A 16403-nucleotide genomic window follows, 5' to 3' on the forward strand; every position below is an offset into this window, starting at 1 on the left:
GGCGGGAGCGCGCCGGCCGCAGTCCCCGAGCGTCGGGGGCGCGTCCGCCCGGAGGCCACGCCCCTCGGGGCGCCCCGCCCACCGGTCGGCCGCGGGAGCCGCAACAGGCGGCAGCAGCGGCTGCAGCGAACGCGAGGCCCGCGCGCCCCGAGGGAGGCAGGCAGGCTCTGCGCGTGCGCGGCGGCTCTCGGGAGCGCGCTGGAGCGCGCGTGCGCGGCCGGCGGGCGGAGGAGACGAGCGCTCGGAGCGCCCGCTTCGGCCTCGCCTCGCCTCGCCTCGCCTCGCCGCCCGGCCATGGCGGAACGCGGAGCGGCGAGCGCCGGCCCCGGAGGCCCCGGAGGCGTCGGCGGCCAGCGGGGCTCCGGGGCCGCCGCCGCCCAGTCCCCGCCGCTGCCGCCGCCGCCTCAGCCGCTGCAGCCGCCGCCGCCGCAGCCTTCGCCTCAGCCGCCGCCGCAGCCGCAGCCGCCGCCGCAGCCGCCGCCCCCCCGGCCCGCCGCCGCCGCCTCGGCCGCCTCCGCCGCGCCCGCCTCGGCCGCCGCCGCCGCCCACGCCGCCCCCGCCGGCGCCCCCGCCGCCCCCCGCCGCGCCCGGCCCGGCCCGCAGCGCCGCGCCCGTGCAGATGAACCTGTACGCCACCTGGGAGGTGGACCGCGGCTCGGCCAGCTGCGTGCCCAGGTGAGCCCGCGCAGCCCCGGCCGGGGCCGCCACCCCGCCCGTCCGCTCGGGCCTCGGCCTCCGCCCTCCGAGCCCCCCAGCGCGCGGCCCTCGCCCTGATGTTCGCTGCTCTCTGTCGGGCCACGCTTTCTCCCGTCTCTTCACTCTTAAAAACGAAATCGGGGGCGGGGGTCCCTCCCGGCTCTGCGCAGCTCACGAAGCCCACCCCATGGGGCGCTGGAAATCGAGCCCGGTTCGACCCTGCGCCAGGCATTCCCGCTGCGCTATCTATCTCCTCCCCCCCTCTGGCCCCTATTTTTCCTCTTTCCGAGCAGGCCAGGGGATCTGCACCCCCCCACCACACACCCCCCCCCAGCGATTTTGGGGGGACAGTGACTCATCTCTGTGCCCCTTGACCAGCCCCTGTGACTGACGACAGAAGCCGCCTCCCCCCGCCCCTACACACAGCCATGTTTGGGTCCCCCCCACTGAGCAGGCTGTGGATGGATGGATGGATGACGGGGTTCAGCGGTGATATCAGGTGCCACCCACCCCTAGATCTGCTCTCGGCTAAGATCTGTTTTGTGTTGTTCCAGTTTTTCTTTCTCATGCATATATGATATGACTCTGTCATACATAGAAATGTTTACAGAGGCAGATGTTTTTCCTCCCCAGCTTGGGTATTATGAAAAAAAAAAAGAGGGGGGGCCTTGTCTACGCTGGGCTGCTGGAGCCCTCGGGTGCCCTTCCTGACCACATCCCCTTCTTCCTCCCCCCACAAAGGTAAACATTATTCTGCAGTGTGAGTTGATCATTTCCCCTGTCTTTTTAAAAATAACTTGACTCTACATGCGTGTGTCTATAAACAATGTTTGTTTTGAATTTTTTTTTCTCCCAGGGGCACGGCTTGGGCCACACCTGACTGTGATCACTCACGGGCTGTTCCTGTCCCTGGTCCCAGGGATCTCACCTGGCATACTGGGGTGCTGTTGCTATGCTAGGAATTGAACCCACAAAGCAGGACGAGCTATCATCCTGATCGTGTTTTGAGTGGTTTGCTGTGGGGGCAGGAGGAAGGTGTTAGGAACCTCACCATGTGGTGCTCAAATGGCTACCCCTGCCTCGGTATTTGGGGGCTGTTTCCAGCACCTCTGGGGATAATATGGTTGGTGCCAGGGATCCAATCTGGACCTCGACCCACAGCAGTAGTCTAGCAGTTAGGACTCTTGCCTATACACGGATCTGACCTGGGTTTGATCCCCATTACTCTTTATGTCTTCCCCAAGCCTGCAGGAGTAATTCATCAGCACAGGGCCCTGAGCACACTGAGGTGTGACCCATAAAACAAAACAGAACAAAAATACCCTAAACCTGGACCTCGTGTATGCAAAGTATGCACTTGGTCTGCGAATTTGGGGGGGGGGGGGCGGTGACGGTTAGGGAGGGTGAGGAGTGGTTTGGGAGAGGAAGCACTCAGGGGTAATGGGCTACTCCTGGGTCTGTGCAGGGTTTCCTCCACGCAGTGATGGGGATGGAACCTGAATCTCCTGCATACAAATCCAAGCCTGTTGAGCCAACTCTGGCCTTTGAAATGTTTTTGAATTTTATAATAGTACTTTCTTTTTGTATGTATTGGTGGTACTTTTTGGGATGTGTGTTTGTATAACTCAACATGAAGTTTGTGAAAATCGGGGATGCTATATGGTAGTTCTCTCTTAAATTATAATATGTAGTGGGTAGGAAATTGCATGACTATGTCCTAATTATTTTTTCATGTTGGGGCCACACCTGACGGTGCTTTGGGACTTACCCCTGGTTCTATGACAAGGGATCACTCCTGGTAGGGTCAGGGACCACGTGTGGTAAGGGACTCGAACCCAAGTCTGACCCTCTGTCCGGTGGGTGGTTCTGGCCCTGCCCTGCTTCCCTTGCTAACAACTGTCTGTCTGGGTGTCTGTTATTTTTTATGCCAATAGTGATGCTCCAGTGGTGTGTGGACTCCAGTGAGACCCTCAGAAGTTCCGGTAGGGATCCTTTTTGGAAAGGGCGGGGCTGTTGCTGCCAGGTATGCACTGACATCACCGATGACATGCTTTTCCATCTGCCGTCTAGGGACTGACTCTGGCCTCAGCCTCCTCTAGGAGACTGGAAACCCCAATGTTAGAGTTTCCACTGGCCCTTGACTGGAGTAGTAGTGGAGTATGTGATGACATTCCTCCCTGAGGGCCTGTCTGCACTGATGGATCCCCCACTACAGCACGCAGAGCACTTTCCTTTCCCACTGGGCCATGTTCTGGAGATGTTCTTTGCCCCTCCTCTCACTGGATTTAGTGACTTGTTTTTTTAATTAGCATTAGTAGTAACATTCGAGGTTTGGGGACCTACCTTGGAGACTACTGTTTGGGGAGGGGGTTCACTAGCAGTATGCTGAGGAGATCTGAGCATATCAGGAATGCCACCCAGGCCTCTCAAGGGCACCCCTTGTGCTCTCTTGAGCCCTGATGGATGACATTGGACAGTTTCCTGCTCTAGTCTCACCCATTGATGGAGATGGGCCAGCTGGCTGGGATAGAGGTAAATTAATTGCTGGTTTCTGGTTTGTTTTTATTGTTTTTCATTTTATTTAATCTTCTTGTTATTTGGGGGGCTTATTCCTGACCATGTGCTCAACAGTCATTCCTGGTGGCTTGGGGGACCATATGGGATGCCAAGGATTGAACCCTGCCTGACTACATACAGGCAAACATTCTACCCGTTGTGCTAACGCTTCAAACCTGGCCCTGGAGTTTAAGCTGCCCACTTAGACCACTGAACAGTCTACATAATGAATTATTAGCCCAAGAATTAAGCAGGTGTCCTGCTGCCCTGACCATGACAAGGCTAAGTCAGAGAGAATGGCCTGGCCAGCCTGTTTTCTCCAGTTTCACTGCTGACTTTCCTCCAGACTGCCCACTGCCTGCTCTGGCTTCGTCATCCGTCACTCTCCTGCCTGTGAACGACTTGTGGAACACTTGTGCTCTTTGGAGCATGTTGTTTTATATGCAGGGTGGAAAATAACACCCTGTGTGAGAAAATGGCCTGCTATTGGCTCTTCCAATTACAAGAGTCATCCCGCTAATTTGGGGTGCTGTATCTGTTGGCGTTGTTCGGGGCCTATTGGCACAGTGCTCTGCCAGTAGTCAGGCGACTAGCAGTGGTTTGCTGCTTTTGTTTGTGGTTTTGCTTTTGGACCACACTCAGAAGTTCAGCTCTCTCGTCTGGTTTGTTTTGAGCCATATTCAACAGTGCTCAAGGCCTCTAGGCTCAGGTATTATTCTTGATGGTGTTTGGCTATCGTATAGGGTTCCAGGGATTGGACCCAGTTGGCTTCATGTAAAGCAAGTGCTTTACCTGCTGCATCTATCTCCAGCCCCTAGAAGAGAATTCTTGTATAGGTAGCCTGAGAAGCAAGCATAAGTGGACCTGAGTTTGATTCTTAGCACCCATTATGGTCCCCCAAGCCCTACCAGGACTGATCCCTGAGGGCAGAGCCAGGAGTAAGCCCTGCAAACAGTTGCTTGTGATCCAAATAAAAAACAAGCAAAACAAAACAAAAACCCAAGAAATGTAAATATGTGAATCAGAGGTTTTATATATGTAGATATATACACATATATACTGTATGTGTGTTTTTTTTTTGTTTGTTTTTTTGGTTTTTTTTTTGGTTTTTGGGTCACACCCGGTGGTGCTCAGGGGTTACTCCTGGATGTGTGCTCAGAAATAGCTCCTGGCAGGCAAGGGGGACCATATGGGACACCGGGATTCGAACCAACCACCTTTGGTCCTGGATCGGCTGCTTGCAAGGCAAACACCGCTGTGCTATCTCTCCGGGCCCTGTATGTGTGTTTTTGATTGTCATGGGATTCAGTCTTTTGAAAATAGAATTTTTTTACATAGAGCAGCAGAGAGTTGGAAAATTGAGTGTTAGGAAAGCCATACTTTTTTCAGATCCCTATAGAAATAAAATTTGCTTTTTGTAAAATACTTTTTCTTTTCTAAAAATTCTGAGCATTTTAGATGTTTCTCAGATGTTTTCTCCATTTTTAACATCCACTGACACATCTCAGAATCTATTGTGATGTATTTGTATTCAACTTTTTATGGAGGAAGAAGGTACCAATTGTTGGCTTTAAAATCACTGTTATTGGGGCCGGAGAGATAGCACGGAGGTAGGGAGTTTGCCTTGCATGCAGAAGGAGGGTGGTTCGAATCCCGGCATCCCATATGGTCCCTGAGCTTGCCAGGAGCGATTTCTGAGCATAGAGCCAGAAGTAACCCCTGAGCACTGCTGGGTGTTACCCAAAAACCAAAAATAATAGTAAAATAAATAAAATCACTGTTATTCTTTGGTGGCCATTTTTGTTACTTGGTTTTGGTGTTGAGCCACTCTTGGTGGTGGTCAGGGGCTGCTTCTTGCACATTATGGGGTTGCTCCTATTAGTGCTCAGGGATTGAATCCTGGCCTTCATATGAAGCCCCCTTGAGCTATCTTCCTGGTCCCAATATAGCCATATCTACTAGAAGAGGAAAAAGATTACTATATGTATATTATTAGCAATTTGGGTATTATAGGAAGATAAGAAATTTAAAACTAAAGCCCTCGTTCCTATTCTCATTCAGTTGACTTTATTTTTTTTTAACTTAATTTAAAGAAAATGCACCTGGGGTGGAGCGATAGCTCAACGGTAGGGCGTTTGTCTTGTAAGCGGCCAACCCAGGACAGACCCTGGTTCGATCCCTGGCATCCCATGTGTTCCCCTGAGCCAGGAAGGAAGAAAGAAAGGGAGGGAGGGAGAGAAGGAAGAAGGGAGAAAGGAAAGAAATGCATCACATAGTTGACATAGTTGGGCATAATATATTTGCTTTCAGATAAGTGAGAGCAAAGTTATTATTAAAAAAGAATAGAAAGAAAAAGAAAAAAATTAAAAAAGAAAAAAGTATAATAGCAAAACATTTGTGAAAATTATTGTATCTCCAAAGAAGTCATTAATACAATGGCAAAAGGTTTACTAATCTTCTTAGTTGTCCATTCTATTAAATTGGGGTGTTCCTGTATGGATGACAGCATCAAAAAATGAAGTTCAGAATTCTAGGCACTATTACTGATACAGTGCTTTTTAGGGGCAGGTTCTTATCTGCCAGGCCTCCTGAAAGAAGGAAGATGGGGGTGGGGGGAGGAACAGTGCCCACACTCGCAGTTAACTTTTTTTTTCATAACCTTTCATTTTCAAGGCATATTCTTATTTGATTATTATGACATTATGATATATATGAATTTTTTAAAAACATCTACATTATCGCAGTCATACAAGAACAAATGCAATATAATGTTGAATCTTTATGTGAAGTAACAAGATTTAAGTGTGTGTGCAAAAACTAAATTGTGGGAATTGGGACCACAGCTTTGCTCCCCTTGCTCTCTACTCAGAAGTGACTCCTGCCAGTGCTTGAGGAAACGTGGTATCAGGGGTCCAACATGCAAAATAAACACCTTATCTGCCATAGAGTCTCTCCTGCACAACATACGCAGTTTTTGGGTTTGGGGCCACACCCAGCAGTGTTCAGTGCTTACTCCTAGCTCTGCACTCAGATCACTTCTAGCATTGCTCGGGGAACCATCCGGGGTTCCCTCTCCACTGTACTACCACTTGGGTTCAACATGATTTTGGGAGGGGGGGGGATTCCACATCTGGCAGTGCTCTAGGGTTACTCCTAGCTGTGCACTCAGAAACTGCTCCTGGCAAGCTCGGGGACCATATGGGATGCCAGGGATCGAACCCGTGCCATTCTGGATCAGCCACATGCAAGACAAATGCCCTGCCACTTGCTATAGTTCGGCCCCAAACATGATGTTTTTAATTCCTTTATTTCTATCCCATCTTTTTCACTAAACATTGTTGATGTCCTTATTATCCCCTCTGTTGTAGGGCTTCATTTTCATTTCACAGGAGCTCAGTCCTCATAATCTTTCCACCTATAATCATCAGATGCTAACAAGATAGCATTCAATCTCTCTGGAATTTATCTTTCCATTAGAATCTTATTTTATAAGTCAGTTTCTTTTTTTTTTTTTTTTTTTTTTTTTTTGGTTTTTGGGCCACACCCGGTAACGCTCAGGGGTTACTCCTGGCTATGCGCTCAGAAGTCGCTCCTGGCTTGGGTGACCATATGGGACGCCGGGGGATCGAACCGCGGTCCGTCCAAGGCTAGCGCAGGCAAGGCAGGCACCTTACCTCTTGCGCCACCGCCCGGCCCCAAACTAATTTTTTTTGTTTTTGTTTTTTTGGGCCACACCCTGTGACGCTCAGGGGTTACTCCTGGCTATGCGCTCAGAAGTTGCTCCTGGCTTCTTGGGGGACCATATGGGATGCCGGGGGATCGAACCATGGTCCGTCCTAGGCTAGCGCAGGCAAGGCAGGCACCTTACCTCCAGCGCCACCGCCCGGCCCCCATAAGTCAGTTTCTTTGTAAATCTGACATGGAAGATTTTATTTTTTACTTATTAATTGTGTGTGTGTGTGTGTCACCCGGCGGCGCTCAGGGGTCGCTCCTGGCAGGCTCAGGGGACATATGGATGCTGGGATTCGATCCACCATACCTCTGCATGCAAAGCAAATGCCCTACCTCCACACTATCTCTCCGGCCCCCAACATGGAAGATTTTATGTTTTGCTGCAGCTTTCTCTTCTTCAGTCAATGATGATAGCTTCCAACTCTGATTGTTTTTGTAGTTTTTTTTTTTTTTTTTTTTTTTTTTTTTTTTTGGTGAAACCCGGCAGCTCTCAGGGGTTACTCCTGGCTTTATGCTCAGAAATCACTCCTGGCAGGCTCAGGACGCCCAGGACTTGAACCACCAACCTTCCTCAAGCAAGGCAAACGCCTTATCTCCATGCTATCTCTCCAGCCTCTGTTTTTTTAGTTCTTGTATGATGACCATAGTTTGTTATTCAAAGTAGCACAAATGCGACTCTTGATAAGCGTGCATACAAAAGTTTTATTTGATATTTTATTTATTTTTTTTATTGCTGACAACTCCTCTAAGAGTGTAACAGGGGCCGGAGAGATAGCACAGCGGCGTTTGCCTTATAAGAAGCCAATCCAGGACCTAAGGTTGTTGGTTCGAATCCCACGTCCCATATGGTCCCCCATGCCTGCCAGGAGCTCTTTCTGAGCAGATAGCCAGGAGCACCACTGAGTGTGGCCCAAAAAAACCAAAACAAAACAAAAAAGAGTGTAACAGGATTTTTCTTGCCTGAACTCAGGATGATTAGGCTTGATTTCATATTCCAGCCTGTACTGAATGTAATCCAGATCAGAATCAGCATTCTGGAACATCAGTTCCAGCTTTTCAACCTCCGCTTCCATGTTGATAGTTGACCCACAGTTAACTTTTGGTGTTCTTTTTTTTTGGGGGGGGACCACACCCGTTTGATGCTCAGGGGTTACTCCTGGATAAGCGCTCAGAAATTGCCCCTGGCTTGGGGGGACCATATGGGACGCTGGGGCATCGAATGGCCGTCCTTCCTTGGCTAGCGCTTGCAAGGCAGACACCTTACCTCTAGCGTCACCTCACCAGCCTGACCCACAGGTAACTTTTAAGATTTATTTTTGTTGTTGTTTGTTGTCTTGTTTTGAGACCACCATATGACAGTGTTCAGGTCTTACTCCTGGCTCTGTGCTCAGGAATCACTCCTGGTGGGCTCAGGGGACTCTTTGGGATGCAGGGAATCAAACCTGGGTCATCTGTGTGCAAGGCAAACTGCCTTAGCTGTTGTGCTCTCGCTGTGGTCCCTGACTTTGAAGATTCTGTTATAAACAAGTGTCTCTTTGGCACTCCTTTGTGAAAGTCACAGCTTGGGCTGTGGCGTACATTTTGCCTATTCTGCGGGAATCCAGTATAGATCGTGGAGTGGCTGTGTTGGAGGCGGGGATGGTTCTGGAGTCTCATTATTGATCCTGCCCTTTAGTTCCTTTCTTATTTTGAGTTGCTTAGGCAGAGAAGGCGAAAAATTAATGCATTTTTGCAAATGTTCAAGGTTTCTTTAGTGATCTCAAAACTGATGAGATAAAATGTGCCCTTCCATATCACCAGCTCGGTCACACTTGTCTGTCAGTCATTACAAAGCAAGTTTGCGTTTCCTTATCTGTGCATGTGGACGGAGGGAAGGAGTTTGGCATTTTTGTTTGTTTTGGTTTTGGGGCCACACCAGGCGACGCTAGGGGGTTACTCCTGACTCTGTGCTCAGAAATTGCTCCTGGCAGGGTTAGAGGACCATATGGGATGCTGGGGATTGAACCTGGATTGGCCCTGTGCAAGGCAAATAAATGCCCTGCCCACTATGCTATTGCTCTGGCCCCAGGAGTTTGATAGTTTATCAGTCTCATTTCTCCCAAGTCTACGTTCTTTTAAAAATGTGGGTATTTGAAGTCAGCCATATTGAACAACAAAATGTCAGAGCTTCAAAAGGAGGAGGCAGTGGCTGAACTTCCATGCCAACCTGCAGTGGGAATGTGACTTTTGTTGGAGGCACTTGCCCTTCTAGCCACAGAAGCACTTGGCAAGCTAGTTTATAATCACTCCCTGTTCTCATGATGTACTCAGTCAGACTTCTCCACACTTCGGCTTTTCATCCATTGAATGGGATTGTTTTCACTTAGGATTATTCTGAGAGGTGGTGAAATATATTTCTTAAAGGATCTATAAAGCCACACGAGAGAATAGATCCTAAATGATATATAATGCAAATGAAATGGATCACATCAAAGGGATGGATGAAATTTCAGTTATTTCCCTCGCGCTAGAGGTCTCAAAAGCATATTTGGGCCTTGGAAGATTTAAATTTCTCTTTGTGAGTGTTGTAATAGAATCGCTGCCCTATCGGGGTAATATTATCCTCCATTCCTTTGAAGCTCGGATTCCTTCAGTCAGAAAGAGAGTGACTTTCAGAGTCTGTTTTGCACGTATTGATTTACAGATCTCTTGGACACATTAATGGTTTCGTGATTTCTTTTTAAACTTGTTACCTAGTTTCTTAGCGAAGCCTGTGAGCTGCCCCTGTTGTGTCAAGTATTGGGTCTGTGAGGGCAGGAGATGGAGTCAGGCTGGGGCTGTGCTGGCTTGTCGAGGCCTCCCTCGGTCATGACCTGGAACCAGGAGGTTTGGCTTTGGATTAATAAACACCAACAGAATTCTCCCTTTCACAGGGCCAACTGGAAAGGGACCCACATTGCTTTGGAAGGTCGTCACGACCCAGGCATACCTGGCTGCTCTGCTGGAGTGTTATCCCTCTTACTGCTGTCCACAGTTAGGCCTGTGAACCTCTCCTCCTCTCACCCCATGAAAATCCAGAGAATAACCTGGTTCCCCGTATTCCCATTCCTGACCTCTCCCTGGGCAGCGTGGTAGAGACAACCTCTATTTTACTTAGCTTATAGATCTTCCAGAACATTCCATTAGCTACTCACCTATGTCTTTATCATCATAAGCTTTTTTTTTTGGTTTTTGGGTCACACCCGGTGGTGCTCAGCTTAGGGGTTACTCCTGGCTCTGTGCTCAGAAATCACCCCTGGCAGGCTCGGGGACCATATGGGATGCTAGGATTCAAACCATCGTCTGTCCTGTGTTGGTTGCGTGCAAGGCCTTACTGCTGTGCTATTGCTCTGGCTCATAAGCTATCTTTTTGTTGTCTTATGGGCCAATCCAGCCTGGTTTCAGAATTTATTTTTGGCTTTTTACTCAAGGATCAGTCCTGGCTCTATGCTCATCCATTTTGATGGTACATCTAGAACATTTCCTCCATCAAGAACATTCCAGTTGATAATATGGCTTTAGAGATAATTTCAGTATGGCATTTCTAATGTTAATATTTGTGGCTTTTCTTTGATTAGATCAAAGTCTTCTTTTCTTTAAATTATTTAAAAAATGCTCTCCCACTTCCCTATTTCAAGGGCCCATTCATATTCTTTTGTTAGCTTTTCCTCATTTCAGGCTTTTTGTCTTCTAGTCTTGCTCATTTCTTTTTGAGGATTTACTTCCTGATATCACCTTGACATTCTCTTTCTAGTTTGAGGTCTTGATATGTACTGAAAAAAAAAAAAAAAAACAACATCTGGAGGCATGAACACCTAAATGGTTTTTAAATGGTAGTAGGATTGTGCATGATATTAATTATTTTTGAGGGAATGGGTTTAGGCTACACCCAGCCATGCTAAGGGGTTATTATTGGCTCTGTACTCAGGAATCCCTCCTAGTGGGCTTACAGAACCATAGGGAATACTGGGGACTGAACCCACATCAGCTGCATGCAAGGCAAGTATCTTGCCTGCTATATGTACTGTCTCTCTAGTCCCTAATTTTTGTCATTCTATATTTTTGTGATTTCTAGACTCTTTACTAAACATGCATCACAGAAGAGATGGGTGAATGTTGCTCTCAAATTTAATTTATTTGAAGACATATAATAAATCTACTCAGTGCATTCCTCCAAGGAGTCTTAAATCACCGTGAAGCTGTAAAAGAAACGTTTGAATATGGTGTTCAGGCCATTGGAACTGGAGCCAACTCCCCAGGCCTGGTAGATAGCTTAGGGGTAACCAGGGCCATATCCTGAGAGGGAGGAGCCTGTAGTGTCAGGGATTGGCCTCGGGCCCTCTTGCCTGCCAGGCACATGTTGTACTATAAACCTATCTCCCTGATCTTTTTGTGTGTGTGTGTTTTGGGGTTATACCTGGTCACACTCAGGGCTTACTCCTGGCTCTATGCTTATGGATCACTCTTACCAGGACTCTAGGGACCATTTGGGGTGCTGGGGATTGAACCTCTAGAAGGGAGGCACATGCATGAAAGTACCTTTCCACTGTACGATTTCTCTAGTCCAGAATAATCCCCTTGTCTTTCCTTTTTTTGTTTTTTGTTTTTTTGGGTCACACCTGGCAGCGCTCAGGGGTTACTCCTGGCTCTATGCTCGGATATCGCTCCTGGCAGGCTGAGGGGACCATATGGGACGCCAGGGATTTGAACCACCAAACTTATGCATGCAAGGCAAACACCTTATCTCCATGCTATCTCTCTGGGCCCAAATAACCCCCTTTTCAGTACTCAGGCTCCCCCACCTTTTTTTTGGGGGGGAGGTTGAGTCACACACGGTGGTGATCAGGGGTTACTCCTGGCTCTGTGCTCAGAAATTGTTCCTGGCAGGCTCAGAGGACCATATTGAATGCCGAGATTCAAACCACCATCAGTCCTGGATCGGCTGCTTGCAAGGCAAATGCACTACTGCTGTGCTATCTCTCAGGTCCTTCAAGCTCCCTTTGTGAGCCAGTGTCTTGCTGTATTTGATCTCATCTCTATTTCTGGGCTGACTGGCTTAGGCCAGAGGCCCTTGGTCACCCCTGCCTTTGGGCTTCTGCATTTGTTTCCTCCACCCAGTACGCCTTGTCCAAGACTGTTAAGCAGTACAGATTTCAACTGACATATCTTGTTAGAAAGCCGCCCACCTGCCCAATTCTGGCTGGGAATTTAGAAATGTTTATATTGTTGTTTTGGCAATGCCAGGGATGAACCCTACAGCCTCATACATACACAGTAGATGCTGTATTGCCGAGCCATATCCCACCCAGTTTTGAGTTCCTTTAGAGGTGCACAATACAGAAATTTGCCAATGACTCAAGCATATTTTTCTGGAATGTTTATTGAATGAAATGATGTTAGTTTTTTGATTAAATGAAAACATAATTTTTTTTTTTTTTTTGGCCACACCGTTGCCATTCAGGGATTACTCCTTGCTCTGACTCAGAAATTACTCCTGGCAGGCTCTGGAGACCCTATGGGATGCCAGGAATCAAATCTGGGTCAGTTGTGTACAAAACAAACACCCTACCTGCTGTATTTATCTCTCTGGTCCTTATAATATTTTTTATTCAATGAATATTTATTTATTTATTTTTATTTTTTTGGTTTTTGGGCCACACCCAGCGATGCTCAGGGGTTACTCCTGGCTGTCTGCTCAAAAATAGCTCCTAGCAGGCACGGGGGACCATATGCGACTCCGGGATTCGAACCAACCACCTTTGGTCCTGGATCGGCTGCTTGCAAGGCAAACACCACTGTGCTATATCTCTCCAGGCCCACAATGAATATTTATTATTTTATGTACCAAAGCACTAATTAAGTATTGGGGAAATTTCAACAGGCTGATAAAGTTCATTCTCCTTGAATGTACATTTTTGGATTTTGTTTTTGTTGTTTATTTTTAGACCACACTGAGAAATCTCAGTAATTACTCCTGGTAATTCATGGGAGACCATGGGATGCTGGGGATTGAACCTGAGTAAGCCTCATACAATACAAGCACCCTCTCCGCTGTACTATTGCTCTGGCTCCTCAAATGTACATTTTCGTGTGTAAGATAGGTAATTAGTATGTAATTGGATCTGTAATAGTCAGGTACTGTAAGTGTTACAGGTTTTTCTCCTCGGATGGAACCTGGGGTCTCACACATGCAACTGTGCTCTACTCTGGCCTGCCCTGAAGGGCTCTTTGGCTAGGCTGGTTGGACAAGGCCCAACCAAAGGTGTTCGGGCTGATGTCTTTACAGTGTCTGTAGCCCAGCAGAGGTAGGCTCCACCGAGATCCCTTTCTTTTTTTTTTTTTGGTTTTTGGGCCACACCCTGTGACGCTCAGGGTTTACTCCTGGCTATGCACTCAGAAGTTGCTCCTGGCTTCTTGGGGGACCATATGGGACGCCAGGGGATCGAACCGCGGTCCGTCCTAGGCTAGCGCAGGCAAGGCAGGCACCTTACCTCCAGCGCCACCGCCCGGCCCCACCGAGATCCCTTTCACAGAAAGGGAAACTGAGTGAAAGCCCTTGGATGATGTGGGTGGAGCTGGGTTTTAGGCATGACTCATTGACTTTAGAGCCATCTCTTTGATTAAACTTAGTGTGTTGGAACCTCTTCAAGCTACCAACCCACCAAATCATTCCCATTCCATAGATCCTAGACGGCAAGTGTGGCCGCCCAATACCTCCAGATTTCATATTACTGTCAGCCCAATAGAATCAACAAATCTGATGTGGACGTTGCATAGAAGACCACCAAGCTCATGAAAGAAAACACAGAAGGAAAGCTCCACTCGAACCAACCATCCAGTTAGCCCTCAGTGACCTCAGTAGTAAACATTGTGAGATTGAACAATTATCACAACTTACCTTTTATCGATCCCATTTTTGATATTTCCATTTGTCTTTGTATTGTAACAAACAATACAAAATAAATTTGTGTCTGCTAAGGGGGTAGGTTGGGGTGGGGGTGGAAACTGGGGACACTGGCTGAGGGAAGGTCACATTGGTGGTGGGGTTGGTATTGGAACATACAATGCCTGAAACTACTATGAACAATGTGGCAAATCATGATGTTATGATAATAATTTAAAGAAAGAAGGCTGGAGAGAGAGCATGGAGGTAGGGCGTTTGCCTTGCATGCAGAAGGACGGTGGTTCGAATCCTGGCATCCCCGAGCCTACCAGGAGCAATTTCTGAGCACAGAGCCAGGAGTAACCCCTGAGCGCAGCTGGGTGTGACCCAAAAACCAAAAAAAGGAAAAAAAGGGGGCTAAAACAAACCTCTGAAACTTAGTGTGCACCTGCCCTATGTGTTCTGAGCATTTGCTCCTGTACCATGTTAGGGTTCCAACTGCTTCCCGGGTTCGAGGCAGACAGCGAGTGGCCTCTAGGATGGGCTGTGGTCCAAGCTAGAACTTGTTTCCCTACTGCTGCCAAACATTTGAGTGACTTGGGTCAAGTAGCTGCCCTAATGCTTCCATTGTCCTCGTTTTTCCTGGACAGAACCCAGGGCCTCACAACTGTGAAACATGTGCCTTCAGACTGAGCCAGATCCCAGGCCCTACTTTGATTGTCATTCTTTTGGTTTGGGGCAACACTTGGCAGTGCTGAACTCCCAACGAGGGGTTCAGGGTGTTCATTTGGTGCCAGGGATTGAATCAGGGTCCCCTGCATGCAAAACACATGCTCCAGCCTGTTGAGGCATCTCCCTAACCCCTGCTTCCATTTTCTTTTGTCTATAGAATGGGCATAGGAATTGTTCTACCCATCATTTAATATGGGGATTAAGTGAGAATTAATGCAAGTAAAGTGCTTCTGTGGCATGTGTAGAAAACACTTAAACCTAATAGCTGTTAAGGGCTGGGGAGGTGGTTCAGCTGCAGAACGTTTGCCTTGCATGTGCGTGTGGCTCTGATTTCCCTCCTGCGATTATTGTTTTTATTGCACCTTTATTGGCCCTGTCATTTTCTACATGCCTCCAAAAATATCTTTCTTTCAGGTGTCAGGCTGATTTGCTGGAATTCCAGTTTCCTCGATGGGACAGTTCCCATCTTGGGTTCACAGTAGATGCATATCCTGCCCAATGCCAAGCCTGAGAGACCAGAAAGTCACCAACACGATATTTTGGTTTTCTGAAACTGGCTAGGTCAGGATCCTGTTTCTCCATCCTGCCAGCTTATATGAACGTCAGAGATGGCTCGGGCTTTGCCTGCAAACCACAGCTTTGTTGTGAGCCAACTTGACTTGACAACTTCCCTATTTGACCTGCTGACTTACGTGGCTCTGGGTTGGCAGCCAGAAGAGCAACAAAACCGGTTCAGAGCTGCTGCTTCTTACCAGGAAAATGGGCAGCTCAGGGAAGTGAAGGCTTAAGAGGACTTGAATTTTTTTTTCGCCTTTTTAAGATTTCCATCTTATAGAAAAACTATATTCTACTTTAAAGGTATATTGCATCATGAAACATTTAGACCTTTGTAAATAGGCTAAAAATTTTTTGAGGGGCCCAGAGAGATAGCACAGCAGTAGGGCGTTTGCCTTGTAAGCAGCTGACCCAGGATGGACGGTGGTTTGAATCCTGGCATCCCATATGGTCCCCAGAGCCTGTCAGGAGCGATTTCTAAGCACAGAGCCAGGAGTAAGCCCTGAGCGCTGCCGGATGTAGCCCAACCTCCCCCCCTCCCAATTTTTTTGGTTCACACCCACATCCAGTAGTGCTTAGGGGTTACTCCTGGCTCTGAGTCTAGAAATCACTCCTGGCATGCTTAGACCATAGAGAATGCCGGGGACCACGTGCAAGGCAAATGCCTACCTGCTGTGTTATTGCTCTGGTCCCCCAATTTCTTCCCTTTTTTTGGTTTTTGGGTCACACCGACAGCACTCGGGTCACTTCTGGCTCTATGCTCAGAAATTGCTCCTGGCAGGCTCGAGGGACCATATGAGATGCTGGGATTAGAACCACCATCCTTCTGCATGCAAGGCAAACACTACCTCCATGCTATCTCTCCAGCCCCAATTTTCTTTTTTTAATTAGAAGAAATTTGTTTGTTTTTAAACCTCACAACCTGTGCTCAGTGCTGATTTCTTACTCTATGCTCAGAAATCACTCCTGGTAGTACCAGTAGAAGTACCAGGAATTGAACTCAGGTTTGCTATGTGCAAGGCATACAAGTACCTTACCCGCTCCTTCCCAGTGTACTCTACAGTGGTAAGGGCCCACTGTGCTCTCTGGCCCCTAGGTCATCCTTTTTTTTTTCCCAGAGAGATAACATCTTTATTGGCCCTGGCCCACGTGTGTGGCCTATATCATAACCATTTACGAATTTGCCATTCTTAGCTTGCCCTTCATCTTAACTTCTTTCATCCATGTCTCC

General features: G+C 48.0%; 1 protein-coding gene across 1 annotated transcript in view; it reads left to right on the forward strand.

The window, feature by feature from the left end:
• The first annotated feature begins 294 nt into the window (after positions 1-294).
• Positions 295-16403, forward strand: part of PACS1 (phosphofurin acidic cluster sorting protein 1) — a 106590-nt gene continuing 90481 nt past the window's right edge. Inside the window, 2 exon segments of the mRNA XM_049780152.1 lie at positions 295-561; positions 563-675. Of these exon segments, the coding sequence (XP_049636109.1) occupies positions 295-561; positions 563-675 (380 nt within the window).

This window comes from Suncus etruscus, chromosome 9 (assembly GCF_024139225.1).
Source record: "Suncus etruscus isolate mSunEtr1 chromosome 9, mSunEtr1.pri.cur, whole genome shotgun sequence".
In the NCBI taxonomy this organism is placed as follows: domain Eukaryota; kingdom Metazoa; phylum Chordata; class Mammalia; order Eulipotyphla; family Soricidae; genus Suncus; species Suncus etruscus.